We start from the raw sequence: 26,078 nt of genomic DNA, 5'->3' as shown, positions 1-26,078 counted from the left end.
AAAAATTATTGAGAACTAAATTAACTATTTATTTTTAATTTTTAATAAATGGTTATTTGATAACTGAAAACCTGCTGAGATCTATTACTTATTTATAACAAAGTAACACCTATAACTAACATTAACAAATCCACATAATAAAATAAAGATCCAGAATGTTTTAATTAGTTATGTGGGATAATTTCGATATAACACTAATTTATTTTTTAAATTCATTCTTCACAACAGAGGTAAATTTTGTTTCAGTGTATGTAACAATGAATAAGGGAAAAGACTTATAAATCAAGCAATAAACTGAAAGAAAAGTTTTACAATTACAAATACAAGTGATAATAAACACTGGGACCTTCCACAACAAATAAAGGCTAGATAAAAAGACCTGATTATGCTTCAATCTCTAGGTTGACTGGTACGAGGATAATCAAAACCAATAATAAATTGATTTACAACTCTCTTATACTTTTTTTTTTTTGACAATTCTAACATTTAATTAAAACTATGTTAATGTATGTTCTGTTAATTTAAACTAGGTTCTGTAATACAAACAAAGTACAACAAATTTAAAAGTCATTACATGAATGAGGGAGGAGTAAACGCAAAACTTAAATCTATTTGTTTAATTGTGGTATTTATTTTAATTATCTTGCTAACTACTAGCTAAAAATCACTAAAGAGGATAAATTTGAAATAATGTTTAATCTTTTTATTTTTAAAAGGAAAATGTAAGTAATAAATATGCAGATAATTACTATATTTTTTTTTATTTAAGACGGTTTTAAAATTTAGTTTATGACCACGTTTCTTCTTGGTATCTGCCAGATGCTTCCATTTTTTCTACGTATGTTTTCGCTTCTTCTTCAGTAAAATCACCTTCTGTAGCGATAACTTCAATAAAGGCATTTCTTACAGCTGCTGGCATATTATTAGAACTTCCAGCAACAAAAATAAAACACTCATCAGAATGTATCCTTTGAAACAAAAAATTCCTTTCGGAAACAATTTTATGCTGCACATATCTGTAATAAAGATAACATTTTAACAATGACACTCAATATCAACAATCTTATAGATTTAATAAATCTTTGGTTCAAGAAATTTATAATCCACAGATTTAAATAGAATATTTCATCATAAATAAATGAACTCTATCACAAATCAATAGTACAGTTATTCTACTGGTTTTTTCACAAATAATCATTTACTCATCTATTGCACAAAGTATGTTTAAATGGCTATATTCAAATGTAGATAATAGAATAAATAGAAAAAAAAATTGTATTAAGTTTTTATTAATAATGATCATGTGTTCCCTCTTAAGGACAATATTAGTTCCATAATAATTAGAAATTGAATAGAACAGCCATTTGCTAAGTCAATTCTAGCAGGAAAAGTTTTTATAATGTAATGGAAGACTATGGATAATAGGTGCTCACTCAATCAGATCAGCGCTGCTGGGATTGTTAAGCTCCTCTATACTCCTACACTTCTATAACAATATAAAAATTTTCCTGCTAGAATTGATAAGTTCTGCCCCTTCTATTTCATTTTGCATCACAAAGCCAATTTACTCCCATATAATTTTTTTTCTGAGTTGTAGAACATCCGTAAAGAGTTTCACTTAAAAAATTTATTCTGGGACAGTTCCCTAAGAATAAGTAAGGTCTATAAAAAATAAAAATAATATCTGCCTAAAAGACAATATGTCATAAAAAATAGTGAAGAACCATGAACTCAGAAGGCTACAGGGCTTAAGCAACTAACTAGAATAGTACCATAAAATTTAACAGGATTTATTTTTTTTTAAGTAGTTAAGAGGAAACTTTAAGATAGTTTAATCAAGCAATATTTAAAAAGCATCTGAAATTGAAAAACAGTATGAATAGAGAATTCCCAGAATAGGGATGTTTTCATATTGTTAAGCCATCTTTTGTTTAGCTATTTTATACAATAGAGACCAGGCTAAAAACATAACTACTTTAGTTTTGCTGGAGTAGACACAAATAAGAGATAAAATATGCATGTCCTTGTTCAAATATTACAAAAATAATGAACAAGTTAAACTAGGGTTTAAATTCAGCCTATTAGAAGAAGTTTTTAATACATATCTGAAGTCATAACTCAAGTAACAACAAAGTCAGTCTAAGGTTACATCCATAGTGTACCACTTCTGACTTTACAGTTTGAAGGGGTATCCATAGTTCACCACTTTATCACGGCAGGGTAATAATGACAATTGAAAAGAATAGACAAGAGACTTAGATTAGTACCTCCCAGTCATTGCTAACAATTAAAAAATTAATAAAATAGCCTTTTAATTGGTTAAATTATCAATAATTATAAGACCAATGTACTAAATAATTGTTTTTATGCTAAATTGGTAATACTAGATATGGCTTACATTTTCTCAGGCTGATCTCGAGAAAAAGCAGTTATGAGTGTAATATCATTAGCCATTTCCCATTTTTCAAACTCATTACCAAAATGAAAATCAGCATTTCTATATCTGTAATTTAAAAGAAAAACATAAATAAATCAAACACCAAAGATGCAGAATATTAAGTAATGGAAATAAATAATTCTATTGAAAGTTTACAGGAGGTAAGAGTACTATTTTCTTCTTTTTTCACAATTTACACTAATAAAAATTACAGTATTATTTATATTGTAATCACAGTATTATTTCTAATTGAAAAGCAACGAGGAAGAACATGCTATGTTACAAACATAATTATGAGTAAAATAGGAATTCAATTATTTTTTATTCCTTTTTTACACTGGAAAATTCATTTTTTATTTAATCCAAAAATGTTGCCTAATATGCTCTTTCACTTAGCGCTTGAATTTTAATGACTTTATGAGTATTTCTCAAACAAAACAAAAATATAAAGAAGAGCACTACATAGACAGATATCATTTTGCGCATGTTGATCATGAGTTAGCGAAGAGGGAGCCAAACTCCCTATTCTCTTCATGCTTCCTCTTTCAAACATTCCAGTCCAAACTATGACTCTAGTTTCTTGCCACATGAGAATTTCTCCCCTTCTTTTAATTCAATAAAGTATTTTTTTTTTTTAAAACTATTTTTATCAAAGAGATATCTAACAGCTTTTATTAAAGTTCATTTGTAACAATTTTTTAAAAAACCTTTTGCAAAGTCGAATAAATTGGGACTAAGAATGTTGATATGAGCATATTAAAATCTAAGAATGTGCCAATCATTGGAAAATAATTTGCAACTTTTGTAATGTAAAAATGAATATAAAAAGTTTATAAATGAAGGCTAAACAGAAAATTTGATAGAAAACTTTATTATATCATTGCATGACAGACTGAAAATCTAAAAGTGAAACATCCTAATTTAGGTTCAAATGAAAATAATATCTGATTATCAGACGAAGAACACCCCATTTGAAAGAATTTAGAAACAATTTTTCAATATTTCCCTCAATAAAAATTAATTCTCTTTGTACAAAGATGAATTAAAAAAAAAATCAGTTGTAATAAAATTCAATATTTCTATCAGTAGGTAAGTAGTAAATGATTACCAGAAAATTCTTTTTTGGAACTGACTATGATAAAATAGAAATGAATTATAATTTTAAATTTGTTATTTATGTAAATTATGATTGAAAAAAGTGTGCAAAATCAATCAATCCAAATAATTATTATTTTAAAATTCCAATAACAAACAAAAATTTAAATTAAAACATTCCTATTATTTCATGAATAAATTAGAACATCAAATAACAAACAATTTTGAAATCAGATTAATCGGGTTTCATTGCCTTAACATGAACGTCAGGCACTGAAAACCTTTAGAATATTATCTTCTGATAATGGTAGCTGTAGTGGACTGTATGAAATTGGCTTTTTATAACAGTCCAATTGGGAACAAAAAAAACTTCTATTTAAAATAAATTGCAGAAGGTAATGGATATACCAGAAGTTAAACAATCTGATCAGTAATGTTAATCAATTTGGAAAAATTAATTTTGTAAAAAAAAAAAAATTCTCTGTAACTATGAGGGAAAACATTAGGCAAGCAAGCTGCCCTAAGGACAGCTAGATGGCACTAATATTTTACACTTAATGGTAAATGAAACAAAAATGTTATTAATCAGAATAAAAATGAAATGTGCTTTTAAAAACTCTGTATTGGAAGCAAGGAAAATTATCACAATAAAAAGTTTCAAAAAAATTTGTTCCAGTACAAGAGATTATGATTTTAAAGCACTTGAGTAGGAAGGCTGAGTGAGCACTCTTTTCCTATTGGCGAACTCAACTTAAATAGCCTTTACCTTGGGATACAGGTATTTATCAGTAATTTAGTGTTAGTATTATTGTATACAAGTTAATAAATATTTTTAATTAACTTCAATAATTCAAATTGTGCAATATATTGCTCTTCACCTTTGGTGAGAAGTAAAATTAATGTTTCTCTATGAATAATCTTTAACAAACCTTGAACCAAATATGACAACCAGCCATTCTTTGGGACTATCTCCTTCGCCATGGTGAACTTGCATTATTCTTTTAGAAATAAAGCTTCTAAATGGAGCAATTCCTGTGCCTGGTCCCACCATGATCACTGAACCTCTCTGGAAATACATTAACTTATTTGATTTGTATCTTTTTTACAACTAAAAAATTAAATAGAAAGTATTAGTCAAATTACTTCTGGAAATTTGAGTGAAGGAGGCTTAACGGCAACACAAACTCTTCCAGCAACAGTCGATAGCCAAGTTGATGCTAATCCTTGTCTAGGGACAGAAAGGCGTGTTTTATATTGAACAATAGCAACCAGTAACTTTATGACAGGGCCATCATACTATAAAAAAAAAAATAATAATAGAAAACAGCATAGTATAAATGTTATTAAAAATACACAGTCCTTTTTATTAAACGCAATAAGTAGGAGAGTATTTTGCATAGAAAAAATAAGAAAAAATGTCATATTCTTGCTTTTATACCTCAATAGATGAAGCTATGGAATAAGCCCTTGCTCTGATTGGTTGAAATATTTCAAAAAGATGATCTAGTTGAAGATTAGATGCTGCTACAGGAAAGTCTTCGAGCACCTAAGCATAAGATAATGAATTGAAAGTTCTTTAATATTTAGTCCCTGAAACCAAATAAAAAATTGTTACATATTTTTGTATCATACAAAATAGAATTCCAATATAATACCCCAATTAAAAATACATTAAAACCCATATAAAAACAATATTGGCAGTAATTAAGGGAATGTTTACCTCCACTGTTGTCCGCTTAGGCCGATTGCAATAGGAATACATTTCGTCCAAACCACTAGGCGTCAAAAACTCTTCCAGTTTGTCTTTTTCAAGTTCACTTGTAGTTACTGATGCTAATACTTCAAATACGTATCGTCGTGGAACAGCCTGAAATAATTTGAACAAAGTGATAAATCATATTATACATATAAATAATTGACCGTAAAATTTCAAATATGAAGAAGTTGGTCAGGGTTGTGGTCCAAAAGAACAAAAATAGTTAACTATTTATTTCTCACGTTTGGCCCCACAATATAGAGCTTCATCAGGGTCTTACAGACTATTTTTGTTCTTTTTGACTGCAATCCTCACCATCTTCTTCATATCTAAAAGTGATAAATCATTATATTTTGTTAATAATACAAAATTAACTTAAAACAATATTGTTATTGTAGTGAAAATTCACAATAAATCAATCACAAAGATGAGAAATGGTTATTTTTTTTTGTAACCGATTTTACATAACAGTTCTTCTTTATCTTCTTCCTGTTGGAGCTATGTTTAATAAGGAGTGGCCCCAATCCACAGCACACAGACCTTTCAGTCTCTACTTATCGTTACAATAAAACTCTTTTAATTAAGCCTAGAATGGGTTCTTGGGAGATTATGGAATGAACATGGGAAACCGAGCTTTTACTCATAGAATACATGATATCTGACCCAAAATACTATGTCAATACTTGTGAATATTAATTTTACAACAATAATTTGATTTTTTCCTGTTTTGATAATCTTATATTGTTTGCATTATAATTTTTATAAAAAATATTAGAATTTTATTTTTTAAAAGATTGTGTGTTTAGAGAAAATACTGACATATTTTACAAACATACCAACAGGAAGATATTATTGCCAAAAATGAGGTTTAATGTTGTCACATGATATCTAATCAACCCAAAATAATATTTCAATACTTTGCTATGATTAGTTTTACAACAGTTATCTGATTCTTTCTTCTATCCAAGACCTTATATTGATGTAACACGATACTGTAATTTTTGGATTATAATGTTGATAAAATATGTTGGAAGTTTATGGTTGGTCATTGTTTATACTAGCATAAAATGTGTTGTGTCTATTAAACAATAAAGATAATACTTATTTGAATTAGTAACACCAGGTTAAAAAATAATAAAAAGAAAAATAGAGAGTAAGAATGTTCATTTCAACATTTAATCAGTAAACAGAAGAGTTCAACATAACAGATTGACAAGGAGGATAGGAGTTTGATCTAAATACATGAGACATTCAGTTCCAAAAACACTTAAGTCAAATTTTTAATTAATGTTTTTTTTTCAGGAGGTATAATAATTTCTTGCAAAAAAAGTTAAATCACATCTGATTCGACTTTTTCTGGCAGAAATTGTTTAATGGATAGTTTCGAAACCGAACACTCCAAGGGGTTTGAAGTTGAACAAGTTTTCAACTACATTATTGGTATTAGTTCTGAAGCATTGCTTCAAAATAGATGTGGGCTTGTTCTCATTTATACACAATGAGAAAATGGCTGACCATTGTTGTGGGCAATAACCTAACACCAGCAAGTGATTAGTATTTATTCAAATTTATGAAAGATCTCAATGGTCATGGCTCCAATGGGGGTTGGTTTATCTCTTCAGTGAGAGGAAATTGACAGCTGTGATAATAACAATGTAAGTTATAACATATGCATAAGTGACTACACACCCACCCATCATATTGGAGTAGACCTTCGGTACTGTTACCGTAATATTTTACAATTTTATAGCTTTAATACAAAATAATTAGTTTTTAAGTTATAAAGTTTAACAGCCCTTTTGTTAAAAATGGATCAAGTGTAACAAAATAACAGCTATGACTAAGCAACCAAGTCTTCTCAGATTTAAGATAACATAATAGGTCTGTTATAACGACCACTTTTAATTGTCTGAAACAGAGAAAGCAAGCTCAGTAAAGATTTTGGGAGGGAAAAACCCATACAGCGTACAGCTCTGGACAGTCAGATGTGGTTGTTGGAACATACCTTGTATTAATTTACCATTTAAATCAAGTTAACTGTGATATACTCAGAACTTAATAATTCAAATAACTGATTTTTAAAAGTTTTTATTTTAAAACATATGATTCATTATATTTGACTTTTTAATAATTGATTTTTTAAAATCATTTCTCTTAAGCTGGAATAACTGTAAGTATTTAAAAATACATTTAAATTATTAAATATATTGGAAAATTCAACCTTCGTTCAATAATTTTGAAGTTTATAAGCAGATGTTTTCCATACTTGGAAGGTAAAATTTTCATCTTGACTTATTTTGTGGAGTTACCTTCAACATAGTTCAATATTTATTCCTGGCATAGCAAGTTTCATATGAACTATGGTGGCCTTAAGACAAAATGTCTTTTCTCGGATCTTCCATTTTTCTTTTTTCTTTAAAAATATATTGAAAGCAGAATTTTTTAGGTTAATCCGTATCTTATTGGTTTATTTATGGTATTAGTCAGTTTGATCAATAGATGATTTTTATAGAATTTGGGAAACAGTTGGAAAAGTTTCATTCAATGAACAAATACTTTGACAAAAAAAAGATTTTATTAAATAAATATGAAATGAACACTATAAAATAAGAAGTGTATGTATTTGTTACAACACCAACGTTTGGTAACAACCTTTGATTATCTCAGGTTTGATAACGAGCAGTGCCATCAAAGAGGTTGGCCCGATGAAGTGCAAATGCAGGAAAGTTTTTATTAATTACTAATACAACCATTACAATTTTTTATTTATTGAATTTGCTCCTAAAAATTTATAAAATAGCTATTTCATTATTCCTGGATAGTATGTAACACTGTTTTTTACACTCAACAATCCTTGATCAGACAAGTACATCAACGATATTTTCTGGATCAAAGCAGGTTCATTCAATAAACACTCAGGTTAAGAGGAAAAAACGTAACTTAAACTAATCACAAAATAAAGAATTTTAAAAAAAATTAAAAGCTCTAATACGATAATGAACTATTCTATAAATAAACGAGAAGATGGTTGGGGGTGCGGTCAATGATAAACACAAATAAGTTGGATTAACCTATTTTATTGTGCCAACGTTATATAAATTAATTATAAATAGTATACAAAGCAAAATGTCAGGTATAATAATGTAAAATAAAACTAATTGTGTAAGCTATCACCCAATGGGTGAGCTCACTTAGTGAAAAAATTGCAGTTGCCCACAACTAATACCTATAATTTATTAAATAAAAGGTCACTACATAGTGAAAAAGAAAATGTTTGACAATCTCTAAGGAAAAAAAAAAACTCTGTTGAGAGTTAAATTAGCAGCCAAGAACTTTTGGGGCTAGAGGACATTCCTCATTCAAACTTAAGACCCTGATTAATGATGATTTTTTTAAGCAACCCAAAAAGTGCAATCCACATGATGAAGAATGCTCAGGTGATGGAAGGAGGAATGGGTTCCAATCTTTGTCAAATGACAGTTTCCAATCTTTGATAAAAGTGAGTTTGAACTCTTTTCAATGTTCTAGAAGTCTGAGGCAAATTAAGAATGAAATTCAGCAATCAGATATACATGGGAAACATGGAGCTTGATTTCTGAAGGAACAAAAGATTTGTTATCTTGCCATGAATGTAAAACCGCTTTGACACAGGTGTCAGAGGTGTCGCAGACAACAGGAAATCTATGATTGATGGATGTCCTAGGTAGCAAAGTAGGTTCATCAATACTGAAATACAAGCTCAATGAGGGGATTCCACTCGATCTTGTACTGGTTGTTCTTCTAAACTTGATGTCGTAAACAGTCAAGAGGTTGATGGAGAGTGTCTTTGATGCCTGGAGAATAAAAATTGACCTTCACAAGGAAATAGAGCAGAACCTTGATTGTTGTAGGCTTTTTGTAATAAACAATGGCTTTGACCCAAATGTCCATGGGCTTGATTCCTTCCACTGACACTTGTAACACAGGAAACAAATTTTGGCGAGGAAACAAACATTTCTCTGGTCTGATGAAGTGGCCAAATTCATCAAAATGATGTGGAACTTATCTGCCTATCATACAAGCCAGGAAACAGAATAAATTTCTACAAGCTGAAATATGTGGCGATTGCTGGTCTTCTAAATGTTGAATTCCAAAATGGGAATCATGGAGAATTGAAAACAATATAAAATCAGGTGAGAGAATAAAATCTTACTGAGGATATTGATGTTTAATCAGACTGGTTTGTGGCATGAAGTTGGTCATTTTGTCTTCTTAACCTTCCACAGGTATTAACCTGTCACAATTATGAGACATCGTTCTTCCGGTATAGATGTAGAGGTGGTGCAAAGATAATACAAACCATTAATTTTTTTTTTTAGAGTTTGTATTTATATTGTGATTGAAAAGTAACTTTATGTTTCAGATAAATATTTCTCTCTTATAATAAGATAAAATCTTTACAGACAGAATGCAATTAAATTTCAAACACCAAAACATGTTTATTAGGAACTCATAAACAAGTAAATAACAACAACTTGTCTGATATCAAAATGAAACTTCTTCTACTAGTTAATAAAGTAGCATTAAAAATATAAATACTATTTGCTGGAAAGTATCAAATAAAATATTTTTGATAGCACCCTAAATGATTTAATAACTAGAGTATGGAATAATGTAACTGCAAAGAACTAATAACATCATAATATACTAGATATTGAAGATTTTGATACCAAAAGACAATTATGACAGGCAGCAAACTACAAGAAATAAACTCCCAAAAATTTACAAAAAAAAATAGTATAGAAAAACATGAGGAGAAAGCTGAATCTGAAAACTCAAATTCATTAGAGGAGATAGAACAAAAAAGTGAAGCCACCTCAAATCAAACATCAGGCAGCTACAAAAGTAGCGATGTAAGTAGCTCATCAGTTTTAACTGAGACTCTTTCACCCTGGAGAGCAGCCGCAATTCTTCATGTACAAACATGTAGAGCTAAATGCATACAAAAATATGGAAAGGACATACATCTCCATAGTGATGACTCAGATACAATGATAAAACTAAAGGAAAAAATTACACCAAGTTGTGCACAAGTAGCTGATAAAGAACGAATACGAAAGAAACATAAAAAAGTATCAAAATTGATACCTACAGCATTTGATGAATGGCTACAAAAAAAGAATAAAGAGGTATGAAACATAAGCGGCAATTATACCAAACTAAATACTGTTAATAACATTGTTCTGAACATGATAGATACCCATCTAATTAACCTTTCAAAATATAATATATATATAATTTGATTATTCGATAATTATTACAAAATTTTGCTAAATTATGACAAAAGATTATAATAACAGCTGCAATGTTATTAACGTTGTCCTTATTTTACAATCCAACTATCATAAACAAAATTAAGTTATTGAGATGTTAACAAACATTTTCAGTCCTATTTACTTTCAAAGAAGTAATACAAATCAAACTTTCATTTAATATGATTAAATTTGCATATTTTTAACATTAAAAAACTTTAAACCAAAAAGTTTACTTATTTGTCCAACTTAAATAAAGAAGGATGTTAAACAGTTATGATGATCAATCAGATGCTGGAAGGTATAATCAAATATAAATTGTAAAAAAAACATTAAACAATAAATAACAGCAATAATATAATAATATTGCAAATAATATAATATTAGTATAAATAATATCAAAACATTTTGACATTTATCATAGTTAACAAACAAAAAGTGTAAAAATTTTTACTGGAAATTTGTGAACAAGTGAACAATGTGAAAATTTTTGAAATGATTTGCACTAGGATTTCAGGATATCATAATATGAATAAAATAAGATGAGCACATAAATAGTTCTTGTTATTTAAAAGAAATAGGTACCGAAAATATACTTCTCAATAATAATAAAAAAAAGCTGATTAACTTGGTCCCTATGAAGATCTGTTTGTTGGTTTTTGCTGAAAAACTATATGATTTTAGAATAATGTCCTAAAGAACTGGAAGATAGAAAGTCTGATTTGACCCTTCATCAAACCCTCCATTCCCGCCCTCGATGGTAGCCTTACTTATCTGATTTTTTTAAACAGACAATTATAGCGAGTAGGTTGGTCGATGTATGACATGTCACAATCTCACAAGAGGAGATCATAACACAGAAAAAAGGCTATTCTTCCCCGCCGGACCCACCCTGCTAAGACCCCCAGGGAGCGACTGTCCTATATCATTTTTGAAATATTAGTGGTGGGTTTTATGCTGTTTTTCAATTTCAGGCGCTTTTTAAATATTGCTCAATTAAACTATCTTAAAGTCACCTCTTCCCGTTTTAAGCTAATATTTCAAAAGTGATATAGGGCCGTCGCACCCCGGGGGTTTAGCATTTTGTCAAAAAACGATTCTACTATCATTAAGTGTGCATTGGCCATTTAAAGTAATAACGGGCCAATAACTTTTCTTCATTCTCAACAACAACAAGTCTTCATTTGCAGAAAACTTCATTTCTGTTAAACCTGAACTCAAAGGCCTCAACCTCAACTAGGACTGATTTCCTACCTCCTGGTCCATGTAGTATCATTAATACACTTCTAGTCTGCCAGGCTTATCCCTACAGCTAGAACTAATTCCTACCTTCTATCCAACTATACTTATGTCTTATACCTGCATCAGTGTTCAGGACTAATCCCCTGGCAAGATCCATCCTCACTCATTTTTTAAGATAACACAAATTTCTGAACATGCTTTGCCAAGGGCCTATTGCGAAGTAGTCAACAGGCCAGAGTATTACTGTAATCTACTAACTTCATATAACTATATAAATAGCCTTAATACTATTTAAATATTTTCAAAATTGAACACCTGCAACACCCTAAACTGACTTAATTGCATGCCTTAAAATAGACGATAGCCAGAAAAAAATTTTGTTTCTGATGAAGATTAACATGTTTATGATAAAACTGAAACTTAACATTTTGTTTTCAGGCCTGACCATCTCTTTCTAAAATCTTTCAAATTAACAAAAAGACAATATAATGATTATTGATAATCTTATAACGATCAATCAAATTTATTTAATGATCAAAGTTTATTTTTGCATTTAGTTAAAATATCAAACAATGCACACAGTTAAACAACAAGAAATAAAGGAGCTTAAAGAAGCTGCAGAGGAAGCAAAGAAAGCCAAAAAAAGAACTGATAAAGTAGAAAAATGGCGGAAAAATAGACAACATTTTGACAATGAAGCAAAAGGTATCCAATTAATTCAGTATAGACCAAGAAAAATGTGTAATATAACGTTAAGTGTTCATTATTCTGAATAAGACTAATTTTGAGTATAATTAAATCAGTGTGTTGATCGGTTTAATAAATTTTTGAGGTTTTAACATAAATATATATATTTTTGAAAAACCTCCATAATGATGATACCGATATCATCATATAATATAGACAATTAATTGGAGCACTATATGATTGGGACATGTAAAATTTCTGTAGAAAGGAAGTCTTTTTGGGTGCTTGCTAAAGAATAATCCTGGGATTTTGAAACTATTCACTCTATAAGAAACTTCAAAGAATCTATAAATTAGTGGGAAGTGAAAAAAAGTTAATACCTTCATAGGAGATGAACGTTTTTTGTACAAAAGAAAAGTGATCGGAAGAAAAGATACTAGGTATCTGGAAAAAAAATCTCAGCAGCTTCTCAATCACTGGAAATCCATGAACAAACTGAGGACACCGAACCACAAGAGGTTGAAAAACTAGATTTATTGGAAGTACAAATTGTTACTGACAAGCATAAAAGAAGAAAGGCCACAGTGATGTACATTTTACCATCACAGATATTCAAATATGGAGAGGAACCTCAAAGAGCCAAGCTATTACAACTAATCCAGAAAATATGGAAGGAGGAAAAGGTACCAGATCCTTAGAATACAACAACATAGTCAACGTGGATGGGCAATCATTTCTGAAAGTAAACATATCCAAATACCTCAGCTCTATAATAATGCCAGTCAATGGCTGACCAAGTGCAAACCGCTTTGTTATCCCTTTCAAGGGGATCAATCACAAAAATCTTTAGAAAGTTAAAGGTGTAAAATACCATAATAAAGATAGCACTTATTTGCTGCTTTGAGACATGGACTTTAACTAACACCCTAGAAAGCAGAACCAAAAGATCCTCCTACAGAGTCCTCCAAACAATAACCAGAGCAATCTGGGATCCGAGTCTTAAAGGATGGAGCAGAAAGACCAAGAGAGAGCAGCTTACAGAACCTGGTCAGTCAATTTCTCTTGATATGAAATCAAGGAAGTCAAGACCGGGATAACTCAAAACAATCCATTAAGACATATCTTCACAACAATGAATGCTACAATAGCTGACTAGGGACCACAAGTTAAAATACCAAATGGAAAGATAGAAGCAATGATTCAAGACGCTGTAGAGCTGTATAAAACAAATTGAAAAACAGTAGCTCAATACAAGCAGAGATGGAGAAGGCTGGTTCAAGCAGTCCTAAATATGTATATAGTAAAGAGATATTTCATGTTCAAAAGTATACTTGAGTAAAGAGATATAAAATAGTTTAGGATTGGACATTTGACATTGGACCAGCAAATGTGAAACTATGTACAAGATCTATCAAACTCCTCATTTTAATTTTATACTCATAAATAAATAATATGTAGTATTGCTAAATGGGAATAGGCAATGTTTTACTTATTGAAATTACGTTGTCATTGGTAGGTATTTGCCAACGGATGGTGTAAATTTATAAAAAAAATTAATAAATTAAGAGTATTGAAATGTAGCGTCAAACTGCAGCAGCAGTTAAGTTTAAAAACTCCACTTCGACTGTGTTTGAAATAGAATAGGATTAATACGGCAATCAATGACGATATAGAAGCAAACTGAAGAGAAACTTGGCTCGGTAGGGATATATCTTGTTTGAGTATTGAAAAAATCAATAACATAAATATAAGGTTATAAAAATATCAATATAAGGATATTTAATTTAGTCTACATGTAAGACTGAAGTTAAAACTCTTTTTTCACATTTTTCCCCCAAAATTTATTCTTAATAGCTAGAAATTTATTAAAAATAGTAATAGATGTTCTCTCTTCTTTTAGCAATAGCAAAAATTATGGCAAGAGAGAAATCAGATAAACAATTTGTAACTGATCTAACTTCGAATATCATTGCTGCTTCTGAATGGGAGAAGATTAGGCAAGCAGCAGAAGACATGAAATATATTGGTAAACAATTTTTGATATACTGCAAGATTATTAGTTGATTTAAATAGAGGAGGGATACTAAAAAACTTTTTTGATGGAAATAACCCACATATATTAAACAAGATATAAGCTTTTAAAGGAAAAAATAATGTCAAAATGACTAGCTTACAAATCAGGCTTTGCAATACTTTGGAAGAATCTTCTATCAAAAGTCAATACATCCACTTTTAATTAAGAACATTATTATTAAAAACTTAATATGGGATCATCTCATATAGCTAAGTTAGTAGCACCCATTCATAAGAGAAAATTGAAATACTTAATAAATTTTAGCTGTAAATTTGTATTTGTCTAAAAAACTTTACCTTCTTTTCAGAAGTATTAACTTTTGATAAAAAAACTCCTCATTAAAATGTTAAAGATCTAAAATAGGTAAAATGAAATGAACAAGATGAGTAAGAGTACCCTTCAAGTCGCGTCTAATTCATCTAGCAGGTCCAGTCTGCAAGGTGAATTAGAATGGATGGTGTACTTAGTTTGAGCTTACCCTAGGAGAATCACTCATAACTTTTTTAGCACTAGTGGAATGAAATTGGAATTTTTACAATGTACGAAGGAACCATGACAGACTGACTGGACACATCCCTCAGACTTCCACACAACTGAGTCTGAGGAGTCAATAATTAATTAATATTAATATGATTAAAAATGAAGACAATTTGAGCTATACAAATATAAATATAACATGGGTAATAAAGTAAACAAAAAAGTTACATTAATGAATAACCACAAACCCAAAACCAAGTTGTTGAATTTTAAATGATAAATGATAAACTGGAAGATAGATAATTGACTGTGTGTGATAATAAAAGGAAGATGATCCAGGTGTAGTCAAAGAAAAAAATCAACTAGTCATAAAACTGTTTAATATGAACCAAAGTTTCACTTTACACTGCAGGGCTTCATCAGGGCTAAATAAGATACAAACACTTAAATGAGCTAAAAATAAATGAACAATGTAAATTAAAAATAAAAAAGAGATGTACAGTGAAACATAAAATTAAATAAGAATAACAAAAGGTTTTTGACAATTAATGAAAACGGAAATAACAGATAAAAAAGAAATATAAAATACAGTTCACACTAAAAGATGGAAAAAGGGAATAAAAGTAAAATTAAGAATAAAGGTATATAATGAACAAGATAGTAAACATCTTGCAGGTGTCAGGTGAGCGCGAAAATGAGAGGTTGGTGGGAAAGAGTGAGAGTGATGGGGAGGGAGTAGTTAAATAATACGTTACATTTGAAAATAATATTAAAGTAAAAAGTATTAGCAAATTAAAGAAGATATTTAAAAAAGTAAACATTAAACGATAATATACACAGTAGAGGGGGGATTATTATTAAAATTATTGAGAAAAAAAAATTATTTATACGGATAGAATACAAAGAAGAAGAAATTAATTTTATTTCTTCTTCTTTGTATTATATCCATATATACAATTTTTATTTTGTAATAATTTTAATAATAATAATCCCCCTATTATGTATTATCTACTATTGACTGTATTATTTAAAATTATGAAGAAGATGGTCAGGTACATTTAAAAAACACAAATTAGTTAACAACTATTTATTAGCCGACGTTTTGTCCCATTTCATAGAGCTTCATCAGGGCTAAAAAGATATTTTTGAATCATTTTAGCCCTGATGAACTTCAACAAAGTGGGGCAAAATATCAGCAGATAAATAGTTGTTAACTATTTTTTGTTTTTTAACGCACCCCTAACCATCTTCATAATTTTGTTATTCTTTTTTAATTTTACATTTCATTGTACATCTTATTTCTATTTTTTAATTTACATTGTTCATTTATTTTTACCTCATTTAAATTTTTTTAGCTCTGATGAAGTCCTGCAAAGTGGGACAAAACGTTGCCTCATAGTAAATAGTTTTATGACTATTTGAGTTTTTTTCTTTGACCACACCTTGTCCGTCTTCCTTTAAAGATGAATGATAAAATATTTTTAAGCAATATATTAAAAAAAAATAAGACATTTATTTTTTATGTTACCATGGATTTCATATGCAAATTTGTATTGAACAGAACCATTACAACTGGGAAGGTTTGAAGGGCAAGGAAATCCAGATCCTGGAAAATATTTAACAAAATATGTTGTTCAACCAGATCCATCCTTCAGAGCTAGGTAATTAATACAATACTATAATCTGTTGTTAATGTAATCCCCTCCCTCCCTATTAATAAGACCCTCTATCTCTCTAAATTTTGTAACTCGTTAGATGTTAAACAAAACTTAAGGAGAATGTTAAGGTATAACATTGTGAGGAACTCAGGTTTTGAGAACAAACTTTTATGTCACAGTTGTAGTCAGTCAAGGGCAAATTTATTCATAAAGATATTTTGGGTAACTAATATTTAGCTACTTAGATAGTTTGTGTTTTAAGTATTGCTTGTCTTTGGTTAACTCATTGGCAATATTTTTCACTTTCTGTCATAAAAGTAGTGTGATAACATCCTTCTTTTACATAACCAACTTATTTAGTTAATTAATTATTTTGTGGTTTCAAAAATAGTGTTCTTTGATGAATGTGGTAAAAGTTCAAGCATTAATTACTTTATTCACAAACAAGAACAATTATATATGAGGAGAAGATGGGGTCCAGTCAGAGAATAACACAAATATGTTGAAAAAACTTATTTTTTTTTATTCCCTGACCGCACCCACAACCATCTTCTCTTCATATATATATTATCCACGGCCAACTATCTTAACATCATTAAGAACGGTTATAAGTTAAGACAATTTCACCGTGGCAGATACTTGCTACAATGTAGAACCATTATCAGCAGCAAAATTTGTTAGGTAACAGCCTATGAACAAAACTCAATGTTCTGTAAGCAGCAAAATGTGAGCAGTAAGCTTGACGAGCCTTTATTAGCTACTTCTATTACGACAAATGATACAAGAGAGAAATCAAGTAAAAATTTAACTTTTTATGATTCAAAAACTTAGATATTCAATAACGATTGCCCATAAATTAATTTCATAATTAAAATATGTTATTTTATTATGAAGCCATATTACTTTACATATAATTGCTAATAATTCTGCTGCTTTTTTTAAACCATTTAAATAACATTGAATAAGGACAATTTCAACACATAAATACAAGATCAATATATCATTCAATGAAATTAATAACTTGAAAACAAATTGTTGAAAGCAACTAGGAAGATCACAAAAGAATATATATAAAACAAATATATTTCATGAGATAAATAACCCAGGAGATCAAAAGAGTAATACTAATAATAATAATGATACATAATTTCTTTCTATAATAAATCAAGGCAAGATCAAACAAGACTACTGAGTGTCATCAGATAATCACAGCACACAGTAGTATTAACAGCAAAGGCTAAGAACTGAATGAAAACCTTTCAATACCTATTGTTATTCGCAGTTTATTCATTAGAAATGAGATTCAAAATTGTATCTAAATATTAATAATAGGTTGGGATAAAACAGAAAGTGTGTGAACCAACATTGTTGTGCCCAACATATGGTCCACAAATCTATAATTGGAACATGTGATTTTTAGTAAGTCGAAAACACAAAGCAACTACTCTCTGTTGTTTTTCATAATGAAAAATAGACAGACAACTTCTTAACGTCTCACTGCATATACATATCTTCTCCTCACTACGTACTCATAGTTGCCAGCCAAATCATCTTAGCCACGGTGGGTGGACTTCGACTCATCCTCCAAGAGGACAAGGCGGCCGAACGGTCGTCCTTTTGTCGATCTACCTCCACGAGAACATCCACTCAGGACAACAACTACAACTAGGGCCCCATTAATCACCGGTGATATAAGACTTTTTTTCTCTTTTATTTAATTAATTTAATTTTGTAATAGTGTTAAGTTTTCTTTTTTTCCCCTCTAGTTTGTATATTTTGTGTTCCTTTTTATTATGTTTACTTATTTAAAAATAACAAAATTCGGCTATTCTTTTCTTTTCACAGTTGGAGTAGTAAAGGTTCCTTTTGAACCCCTATCCGCCGTAACAAACATATAAGTTTTTAAAAGAAAATAACAATTAAATAGTTTACAATAATGTTTTTCAGTTTTTTTTTTTCAATTTTTATTTTTGATTTATGAATTAAAAGGGAGGAAAGATAAAATGAGTACTTTAACTTTTCATGATTAATAATAATTATTGATCATAGTAATTGAAAAAGGCAATCTAAATATACGAAATTGGTTTTATCAAACACAAAACTGCAAAATCATTAATAATAAAATTTGCAGGTATAAACATCTTTTGGAAGCAGAAGAAGCGATGCCAACTGAAATTATACTTGACGGTGATCACAAAGATGGTGTTGAAGATCCAGCAGAATTACCACGAAATTTTAAACAGATGCTAAAAGGTATTATGGCTGTCATAGCATAAAATATTCAAATTTATAATTGGTTTAGCAAAAACCTTACCAATAGATAGTTTCTTTCTTTCTTTCTTTTTTTTAAATGAAATTCAGTATTTCTTTTTGTACTAAATTGTTTTTATGACATAAAACTACAAGAAAAATATTTTTTAAATTAAAAAACAAGATACTTTAACTTTTGACTTTTAACTTAAGAGACAAGTAACTTTTTTGATAAATTCAACCTACCATTAGTACCAATTTATAGAATTGATTTTTATTATTTATTTATTTTTTCGAAAATGGCTCAAATGATTTTGATTGAACAAAATTTAGCAAGAAACAAAAATGTATTGATATTTTTTTTGACAGCCCTAGGGATTTTTTTCTTAATATCACAAAAATAACAATTAATTGAGAGGGGAGATGCATATATTAAATATAGTAGCATCCCTACCAACAGAGCACGAAGATTCAGAATTTTTTTAAAATTTTTTTTAAAGATATAGAAGCCCATTCTGGAAAAATAGTTGTTTGGCTGACATAATGAACTTGATATTTTAACTTATAGCTAAGGAATCTATTAAGAATAAATCATGCAAACAAAAAATAAATGCAAAAACTTTTGTTTAATATCAACATCAACATTGAAAGTAAAAGAACGACATAAAAAAAGCATTCCACTTTACATATAATTAAAAAGATTTCATAAAATGATTAATACATACATTAAGATCCCAATAAACTGTAGCCACATCTTTGAGAGACAAAGCTTTCCCTTGAAAGATCTCAGGCAAAGACATATTAACAGATTTCAGTTCAAAAACCTCAGGACATTGCTCACCAATTATTGAAATCAATTTTTCTACTGATGATAGTTGGTTGGTTGGCCTTACATAAGCTACTGCACCAGGACTATACTTTATAGAATTGTTATCAGGAGTAAATGTTATAAGGCGAACTTCCTAAAAGAAAGAAAATCATTAGCATTGTACAGTAAATCGACAGCTCTGGTGAATAAGCGATGAAGTATAAAGAGAGCTGTGAAATAAATTCATAGGAGTTACCCATTAGAGAAGTCAGTTTGTAATATATTTCGCCCAATTTTGCTCGTGATTAATTCTTCACTTGTTAAAAATGGAAGTCAAATTTGAATATTTTACAGTGGTAGACACTAATTTAGCTATAAGTCAACTTAAGCAATTATTAAAGAGGACACTGGGCTTATGCATCAATAACAGAAAAAAAGTTAGAATCCTGAAGTTTATGTTGGACAAGCCACTTTCATAATTAAAAGAAAAATTATGATACAGTTTTGTTATATGCTTAATCCTGGAGTCTACACTTTCTCTCACATTACTTTTCTAGAAGAAATATGAGTCAATATAAATTATTTAATATATATTTTTTTATAATAGTAATAATCCTAATTTATAATTATACTATTTAATTTACAATAGCCAAATAATTGATTAATTAGAAAAAAAGAGTGAAATATACCAAATTACTTATTATATAAAAACAATTAAAGGATAAAAAAAAAGAACAAATATTTTCTTGACAAACTATCAATGAATTGAAAGTGGAGTTTTGCTGGTTTTGTCCGTTGCAGTGGTTGGGTGTCAATGATGGCTGTTGGCTTTAAGGGAAATAAAGGCCTTATTTTGTTGCCACAGCTCGGCAAGGCCAAGCCGCAACTGTCCTTGAAGCAGGCTGACAGCAGTACAACAGTTCTAGGTTATATTATCATGTTGAAAAAGAGTTTTGATGATAACTGCCATCTTCTAATCTTTCCTACATTTCCTATCACATTTTTTTGTCATGTTGGATAGAATGAAATGAAAAATTGTTAAAAAGTTACCAAAATTGCTATCCCAAATAAACTATGACTGCTCATAATAATAAATTTAAAATCAGAGACCAAGTTCATAATAATAAATTAAAAGAAACTATCACTCAGTAAAAGGTGGGTATTAATGACCTTAACACCACATTAACTTAATAAATGTGATGTTAATATAGTTAATTTTCAAGAAACCAAAAAAGAACTTTACATTTTCCTTTTAACTACTTTAATACAAATAATATCCTAATCTCTTCACCTTACTTCTGTGAATCCTGAATTTGTGGTAAAAATGTTTCTGCTCAATTACTAAAAGTTATGAAATAAAAAAATATAGTATTTTACATCCGTTACTTAAACATAGAGACAATTGTATGGACTTAAAATGGACCAAAATAACATATTATTCCCAAAAGAAAAAAATTAATAATTCATTAACAAATCCGTGTTTAACTTTTTATACATACTTTCCTAAACATTATTATTGAACTTTATAACACCAGAAAAAGTGGCAAGTATTAATTAAATAAGAACATGGCTCTGCCACTATCTGTATTTCTGCCCTTGTGATACAAAGGTTAAACATTAAATTTATGCTGAACATTTTGATTTACAAAATTATACTTTAAACAAGTAAAAGTTAGATAGGAGAGGAGTCGGCAGTCACTCCTAGTTGCAATAGTAGACAATACTCTGCTTTTTCCCCTTGAATAGGATTAGAGACAACAGTATATATTGCAGAACCCAGGAAGGTCATTGGTTAACTGGCAAGAGAAAATTTTATGGGTGAACCAGAATCTGAACTTAGGTTGTTCAGCATTAGAGAATACTTCTTTTCTTACTACTTTTAAATTTTATTTGATTTCTTCAATCATTTAGTTCAGCATTCATTTTCAAATGAGAGACTAAATAAACCAAAAAACTGTGATTCAAAAATATATCAAAAACATACCTGAAAATGATTCTTGTCAGTTACTCTAACATTACTGGATACTTCACACCAATATCTTTCATTTGGTTCTCCAGGAAGAAAACTTAATTCCACTGGATTTGAATCTCTAGGGACAGTCTCCCATCTACAAAAATAGAACATAAAAATTTGATACTAACATATATAATGAAATGATGAAAAAAACATTATTCTTATGGAACATATCAAAACATAGAAATAAATGCAATCTTTGCATAAATGGAAAATAATATAACAGTGACTGCAATTCCATTGATATTAATCAACTATGCATATCATACTGTTTTCATACATATAATACTCTCTTCCTCCATAATGCAGTACATCTTGGAGCTAGAAATAAAAACAGAATATCTAGTAAACAGAACATGATCTAATCAGCTCAAGATATCAAGTTTAGAGATTATTCACTATTGTTTAAGTAAGCCATACTTTGGAATCAATGAGGGAATGAAGGTCAACTAAATAAAATGGAGTTTATACACAAATATGGACATTAGAATAACAATCAATAAATTATTCATGGACATGGAGCATTGGACAAAATGCAAAGAAGTGAACAAACACTTGAATAAAAAGAAACATTGCATAGAAGACATGTCAGTAATCTGCAATGTCTATTCGATAGAGGTCTTTTTGAAGAAGAAAATGTTCTATCATTAGGCAGAAACAAGCTTCTTCTTGTTCAGCTCTGGTAAGACCAGGAGAGTTTCGGTAATTTTTTTTCAGAAGTTACTTTCCTTATGCTTGGAATTGGTGAATGACATTTGTCTTGTCCTTATAGTGAGAACATATTCGTATGACGATTTCGTAAGTCAGTGGAATAACAGGCTGATTCTCTGAAAAACCGAGCTTTGCCTACTTATTCATTACCAAGTACACCAACATGACCTGGCATCCATTATAGAGCTTCCATCCTTGCTCTCATCCCTACAATAACTGCCATGTTTTAACTCTTTTCTTCAATTAGTGATTAACAATCTCTGGTGTACATAATTTCTGAAAAGCAACTTGGAAATAGCTGAAAATGATGATATTTTTTCCCTCAGCATTACGGCTTCCATTGCCAGGTACAGTAGTTCCGAAGTGAAGAAAACAAAACGGGGAAAAAATAGTGGTACGGCCAAAACTGTGGTGGACAAATTGAGTAACCAGTGATGCTCAATCCATGTTAAGCTCCCAGAGCTGGAGGAATTTCATTCTTTCTTTTCTTCCAATCGATTTAACAAAAATTATGAGCCATGGAAACAGAATGAGAATTTATTCATTCATATTATCTATTTGTGGTGCTGTTGACAGGTCATATTTTAATATAAGAAATTCAGTTTTAACATGGTTAAAACCACACCAGCATGTTAAAATTTTTCAAAAAAATACCAAAAAATTATTTCTTATAAAACCAAAGAACCTGAATTTCTTACTTTTAAATATTTTTAGAAAAATCTAAGAAATTTTTAGATATCAAGGTTTTTCTGATGGTATAACAGTGCTATACAAGTATGAAAATAAATATAACTCTATTGGTTTGAAAAAATAATTTTCACCTACTACCAATATTAAATTATTATTGGATAGCCAGGTAATCAAAGTAACTTAAATAGTGATATTTTTTTTTTTTCATATTACAGAATAATTTAATCACACGTTATATACATTACTCATAAAATTAAAGTATATAACGAAAGTTAATATTAATTTATATAAACTCATTAAATCAGTATAAAGGAATCATAATCAACAATCTAAATATTTTATAAAACAAGTTTAAAATCAGACATCATATAAATTAATACTAAGTTGAGCTAAAAATAATAAAATAAAATTTCTAATAAATCAACAATTAAAATAAAAACAAATTACTTTAGTAGTAATGAGTCATCTTCACTTCTTTTGGTTAAATTCAAAAGAGGATATAGTGGTTGGAGGGTATTCCATAGTTTTTCAGTCCAAGGAACGAGCTCAGCATACAGACCTAAATCATGTTGATCATCACAAAGACCAGTTTCAAGCAACAATTTAGCTCCTAAACTCGCTAATCTTTTTGACAATTTCTTTGCAGCAAAATTGAACTTTGCATATGATGAGTCACCTAGACCAAGAACAGCAACCCTACCAATAAGGATAACTAACTAGAATAAATTCATACAATTAGTATTAAATAAAATATCCTGATTTGAACAAACAAACAAATAAAATATTACCATGAATTCGATAAGGAGTTTCTAGGTAGGCTTTTTCTCAAAAGGAATCTCCAAAATTTTCTCATATTTTCCGGTGGGTCTCCTTGACCAGTGGTAGAACAAACAAAGATAATTAAGGGCTCATAAATAAGTTTGGTAATATCATAATCATCCATAGGCTGAACAGTCCCAGTGAACCCGTATCTGCACAAATATGATAAATGAGAAAGTGACACTTTCAATTAGATATTTGTATATTGAAATGCTAACTTCTTTCAACCTCTTTGAAGTTCTCCAAATTCCCTCAGCTACATCTTGAGCTGTACCAGTTTCACTTCCATATAATATGAGCATTTTTTACACAGCAAGTTTAGAATAATCCGGTAAAAATAGTCCTAAATGACTAAAAAAATTAAATTCAAATATCAATAATAAGAAGTTTACAATATCATCCCATAGAGGTAGTCAGATTTCAAAAGTCATTATAACCTCGCAGTTCGGTTATTACATCCTTCAACCTCTTAGAGGTAGGAGTCTGTCAATAAAGATACAAAATAGTAGAAAAACTATTTAATGTTACTCAACGTTCCGTCCCACTTTGTAGGACTTCTTCAGGGCTAAATGAAATACAAGATATCTATAAGAAATATCTCATACATGAACTTCTCCTTTTATCTTATGGATTTGCTTAAAAAACTAACCCTTTCTGACGGTTAGTGATGTAGTAGAAAAACCTATACCTGCCTTTTTTAATCAGAATCAGGTACTCCCCGTTTATTTGTAATCATTATTCTTAATTTTCCTTGTTTCTACAAGTCTGTATACTTGCCGATACTCCTGTATGGAGCTGAAAGCTGGATGTTGATGGACTGGCAAGAGAGTAGAGTCACTGCTGCAGAAATGAAGTTTTAATGAAGAACAGTGTGGGAAACGAGGAGAGGCCATGAGAGAAGACGCCAGGAACTGGGAATTGCCTCAGTGAAGGAGGTTCTGCTGACACGGCAGTTGAAATGGTTCCGCCACGTCATTAGAATGGAGGAACATATGGGCTCCCTAAAGACGATGGAGTATATACCAGATGACAGAAGGCCTCGTGGACGACCAAGGATGTCTTACCTGGAGTATGTCGACAGGCTATGCAGAGCAAGAGAGAAAGATCTTCGTCACGCCAAGAACCTAGCTGCTAATAGAGAATGTTGAAGCCTCTTGCTGAATGCTTCCCATTCTTCTAAGTAACCTCACTTTTGCTGAGGGCTTGGAACGTAATGCAAAAGCAAGAAAAGTATGTTTGTCACATTAATTTTTTTTATCATAAAAAAAAAACCTAAGCTACTCCAGATAACATTTGCTACGGATCCAGAGGTGATCTCTTGAGACTAGAGCCTTTTTTTTGTCAAAAATAAATGTTGAACATGTAAAAAAAAAAGACTATTGTGGCTATATTGAAGTTCTAGTCACTGTTATCAAACATAACTTTAGAATAATAAAAATCGACTTGGTCCATTGAATGTTCCCGTGAATCCTCCCTCTTCTAAATAATGGAGATTGCGATAAATTGTTAACGCATCTAAGGGCAAGTCTTTCTAAATTTGAGTTAGAGTTTTAGATTTTTGAGCTTATTTTTGTTTGAAAATTTTATGAATTTTTTTTTTAATGTTTGCTATTCTGCTTATTAATAATTTCAATTAGCTTCTGCCTTCTTCAGATGATAATGTGAAAAGCATTAAGTTTTGTAAAAAAAATCTAAATTCATGATTAAAAAAATGGACAATAGCTATCAAATTCTTGGAATCTTATAGTTATGTATTTTCATGTCTAATAGTTTTTTTTTTTTTGTTTGAAGTGGAAGCAAAAAAACTAAAAGACTATCTCAGCGGTAGAGATTCGTGGAATAAAGATTCTGGTGAAAGTGAATCCAGTTGGAGTTTAGCCAAACATAAAAAAATAAAATCGAAATCTAAGAAGCTGGCTGAGAGACATAAAGCCCTTGTTCGCAAGGTTTCAAGTATTTATAAATACCCTTCCGCCAAGGTTTCAAGTATTTATAAATACCCTTCCGCCAAGATTTCAAGTATTTATTCAGGAAGTTGTCAAAAAAAAAAATAATATTTAAACAATCCA

At 29.9% G+C, this 26,078-nt stretch overlaps 2 protein-coding genes across 4 annotated transcripts; one reads left to right on the top strand and one right to left on the bottom strand.

The window, feature by feature from the left end:
- Positions 1–688: 688 nt before the first annotated feature.
- LOC106691045 (NADPH-dependent diflavin oxidoreductase 1) lies at positions 689–24,430 on the bottom strand. Of its 3 annotated transcripts, none has more exons than XM_014436689.3 (11): positions 24,238–24,430; positions 23,979–24,161; positions 23,638–23,886; positions 21,760–21,883; positions 19,693–19,929; positions 5,253–5,399; positions 4,971–5,078; positions 4,676–4,828; positions 4,462–4,598; positions 2,399–2,503; positions 689–1,016 (listed from the first exon to the last, which is right to left on the bottom strand). In XM_014436689.3, exons 1-11 carry the CDS (start codon positions 24,309–24,311, stop codon positions 788–790), a joined length of 1,746 nt encoding a protein of 581 aa, XP_014292175.1. In that variant the 5' UTR covers positions 24,312–24,430; the 3' UTR covers positions 689–787. The 3 variants fall into 3 exon arrangements, with proteins under 3 accessions (XP_014292175.1, XP_066907041.1, XP_014292176.1); XM_067050940.1 differs by having other exon boundaries at positions 24,228–24,399; XM_014436690.2 differs by lacking the exon at positions 24,238–24,430 and having other exon boundaries at positions 23,638–23,906; positions 23,979–24,118.
- Positions 7,398–26,078, top strand: LOC106691046 (coiled-coil domain-containing protein 34). Its single transcript, XM_014436691.2, has 7 exons — positions 7,398–7,458; positions 9,979–10,456; positions 12,379–12,526; positions 14,409–14,534; positions 16,621–16,720; positions 18,849–18,970; positions 25,801–26,078. The coding sequence occupies exons 2-7, from the start codon at positions 10,010–10,012 to the stop codon at positions 26,061–26,063; spliced, it is 1,206 nt and encodes a 401-aa protein (XP_014292177.1). The 5' UTR covers positions 7,398–7,458; positions 9,979–10,009; the 3' UTR covers positions 26,064–26,078.

This window comes from Halyomorpha halys, unplaced genomic scaffold (genome assembly GCF_000696795.3).
Source record: "Halyomorpha halys isolate HHAL.00 unplaced genomic scaffold, Hhal_1.1 Scaffold2048.1, whole genome shotgun sequence".
NCBI classification, from domain to species: Eukaryota; Metazoa; Arthropoda; class Insecta; order Hemiptera; family Pentatomidae; genus Halyomorpha; species Halyomorpha halys.
Note: the sequence above shows the minus strand (reverse complement) of the source record. Positions and strands in the feature narration are given on the sequence as shown.

Bases quoted from the DNA above. Each gene is read 5' to 3' on its own strand.
- LOC106691045 (XM_014436689.3), bottom strand. From the start codon at position 24,311: ATGCTCATATTATATGGAAGTGAAACTGGTACAGCTCAAGATGTAGCT. The intron at 21,884-23,637 runs GTAATTTGTTTT...CTATTTTTGTAG, and splicing joins GATGACTCATTACTACTAAA to ATGGGAGACTGTCCCTAGAG. The intron at 4,829-4,970 runs GTATAAAAGCAA...TTTTTTTTATAG, and splicing joins CCATAGCTTCATCTATTGAG to TATGATGGCCCTGTCATAAA.
- LOC106691046 (XM_014436691.2), top strand. From the start codon at position 10,010: ATGACAGGCAGCAAACTACAAGAAATAAACTCCCAAAAATTTACAAAA. The intron at 16,721-18,848 runs GTAATTAATACA...TAAAATTTGCAG, and splicing joins GATCCATCCTTCAGAGCTAG to GTATAAACATCTTTTGGAAG. The intron at 18,971-25,800 runs GTATTATGGCTG...TTTTGTTTGAAG, and splicing joins TTTTAAACAGATGCTAAAAG to TGGAAGCAAAAAAACTAAAA.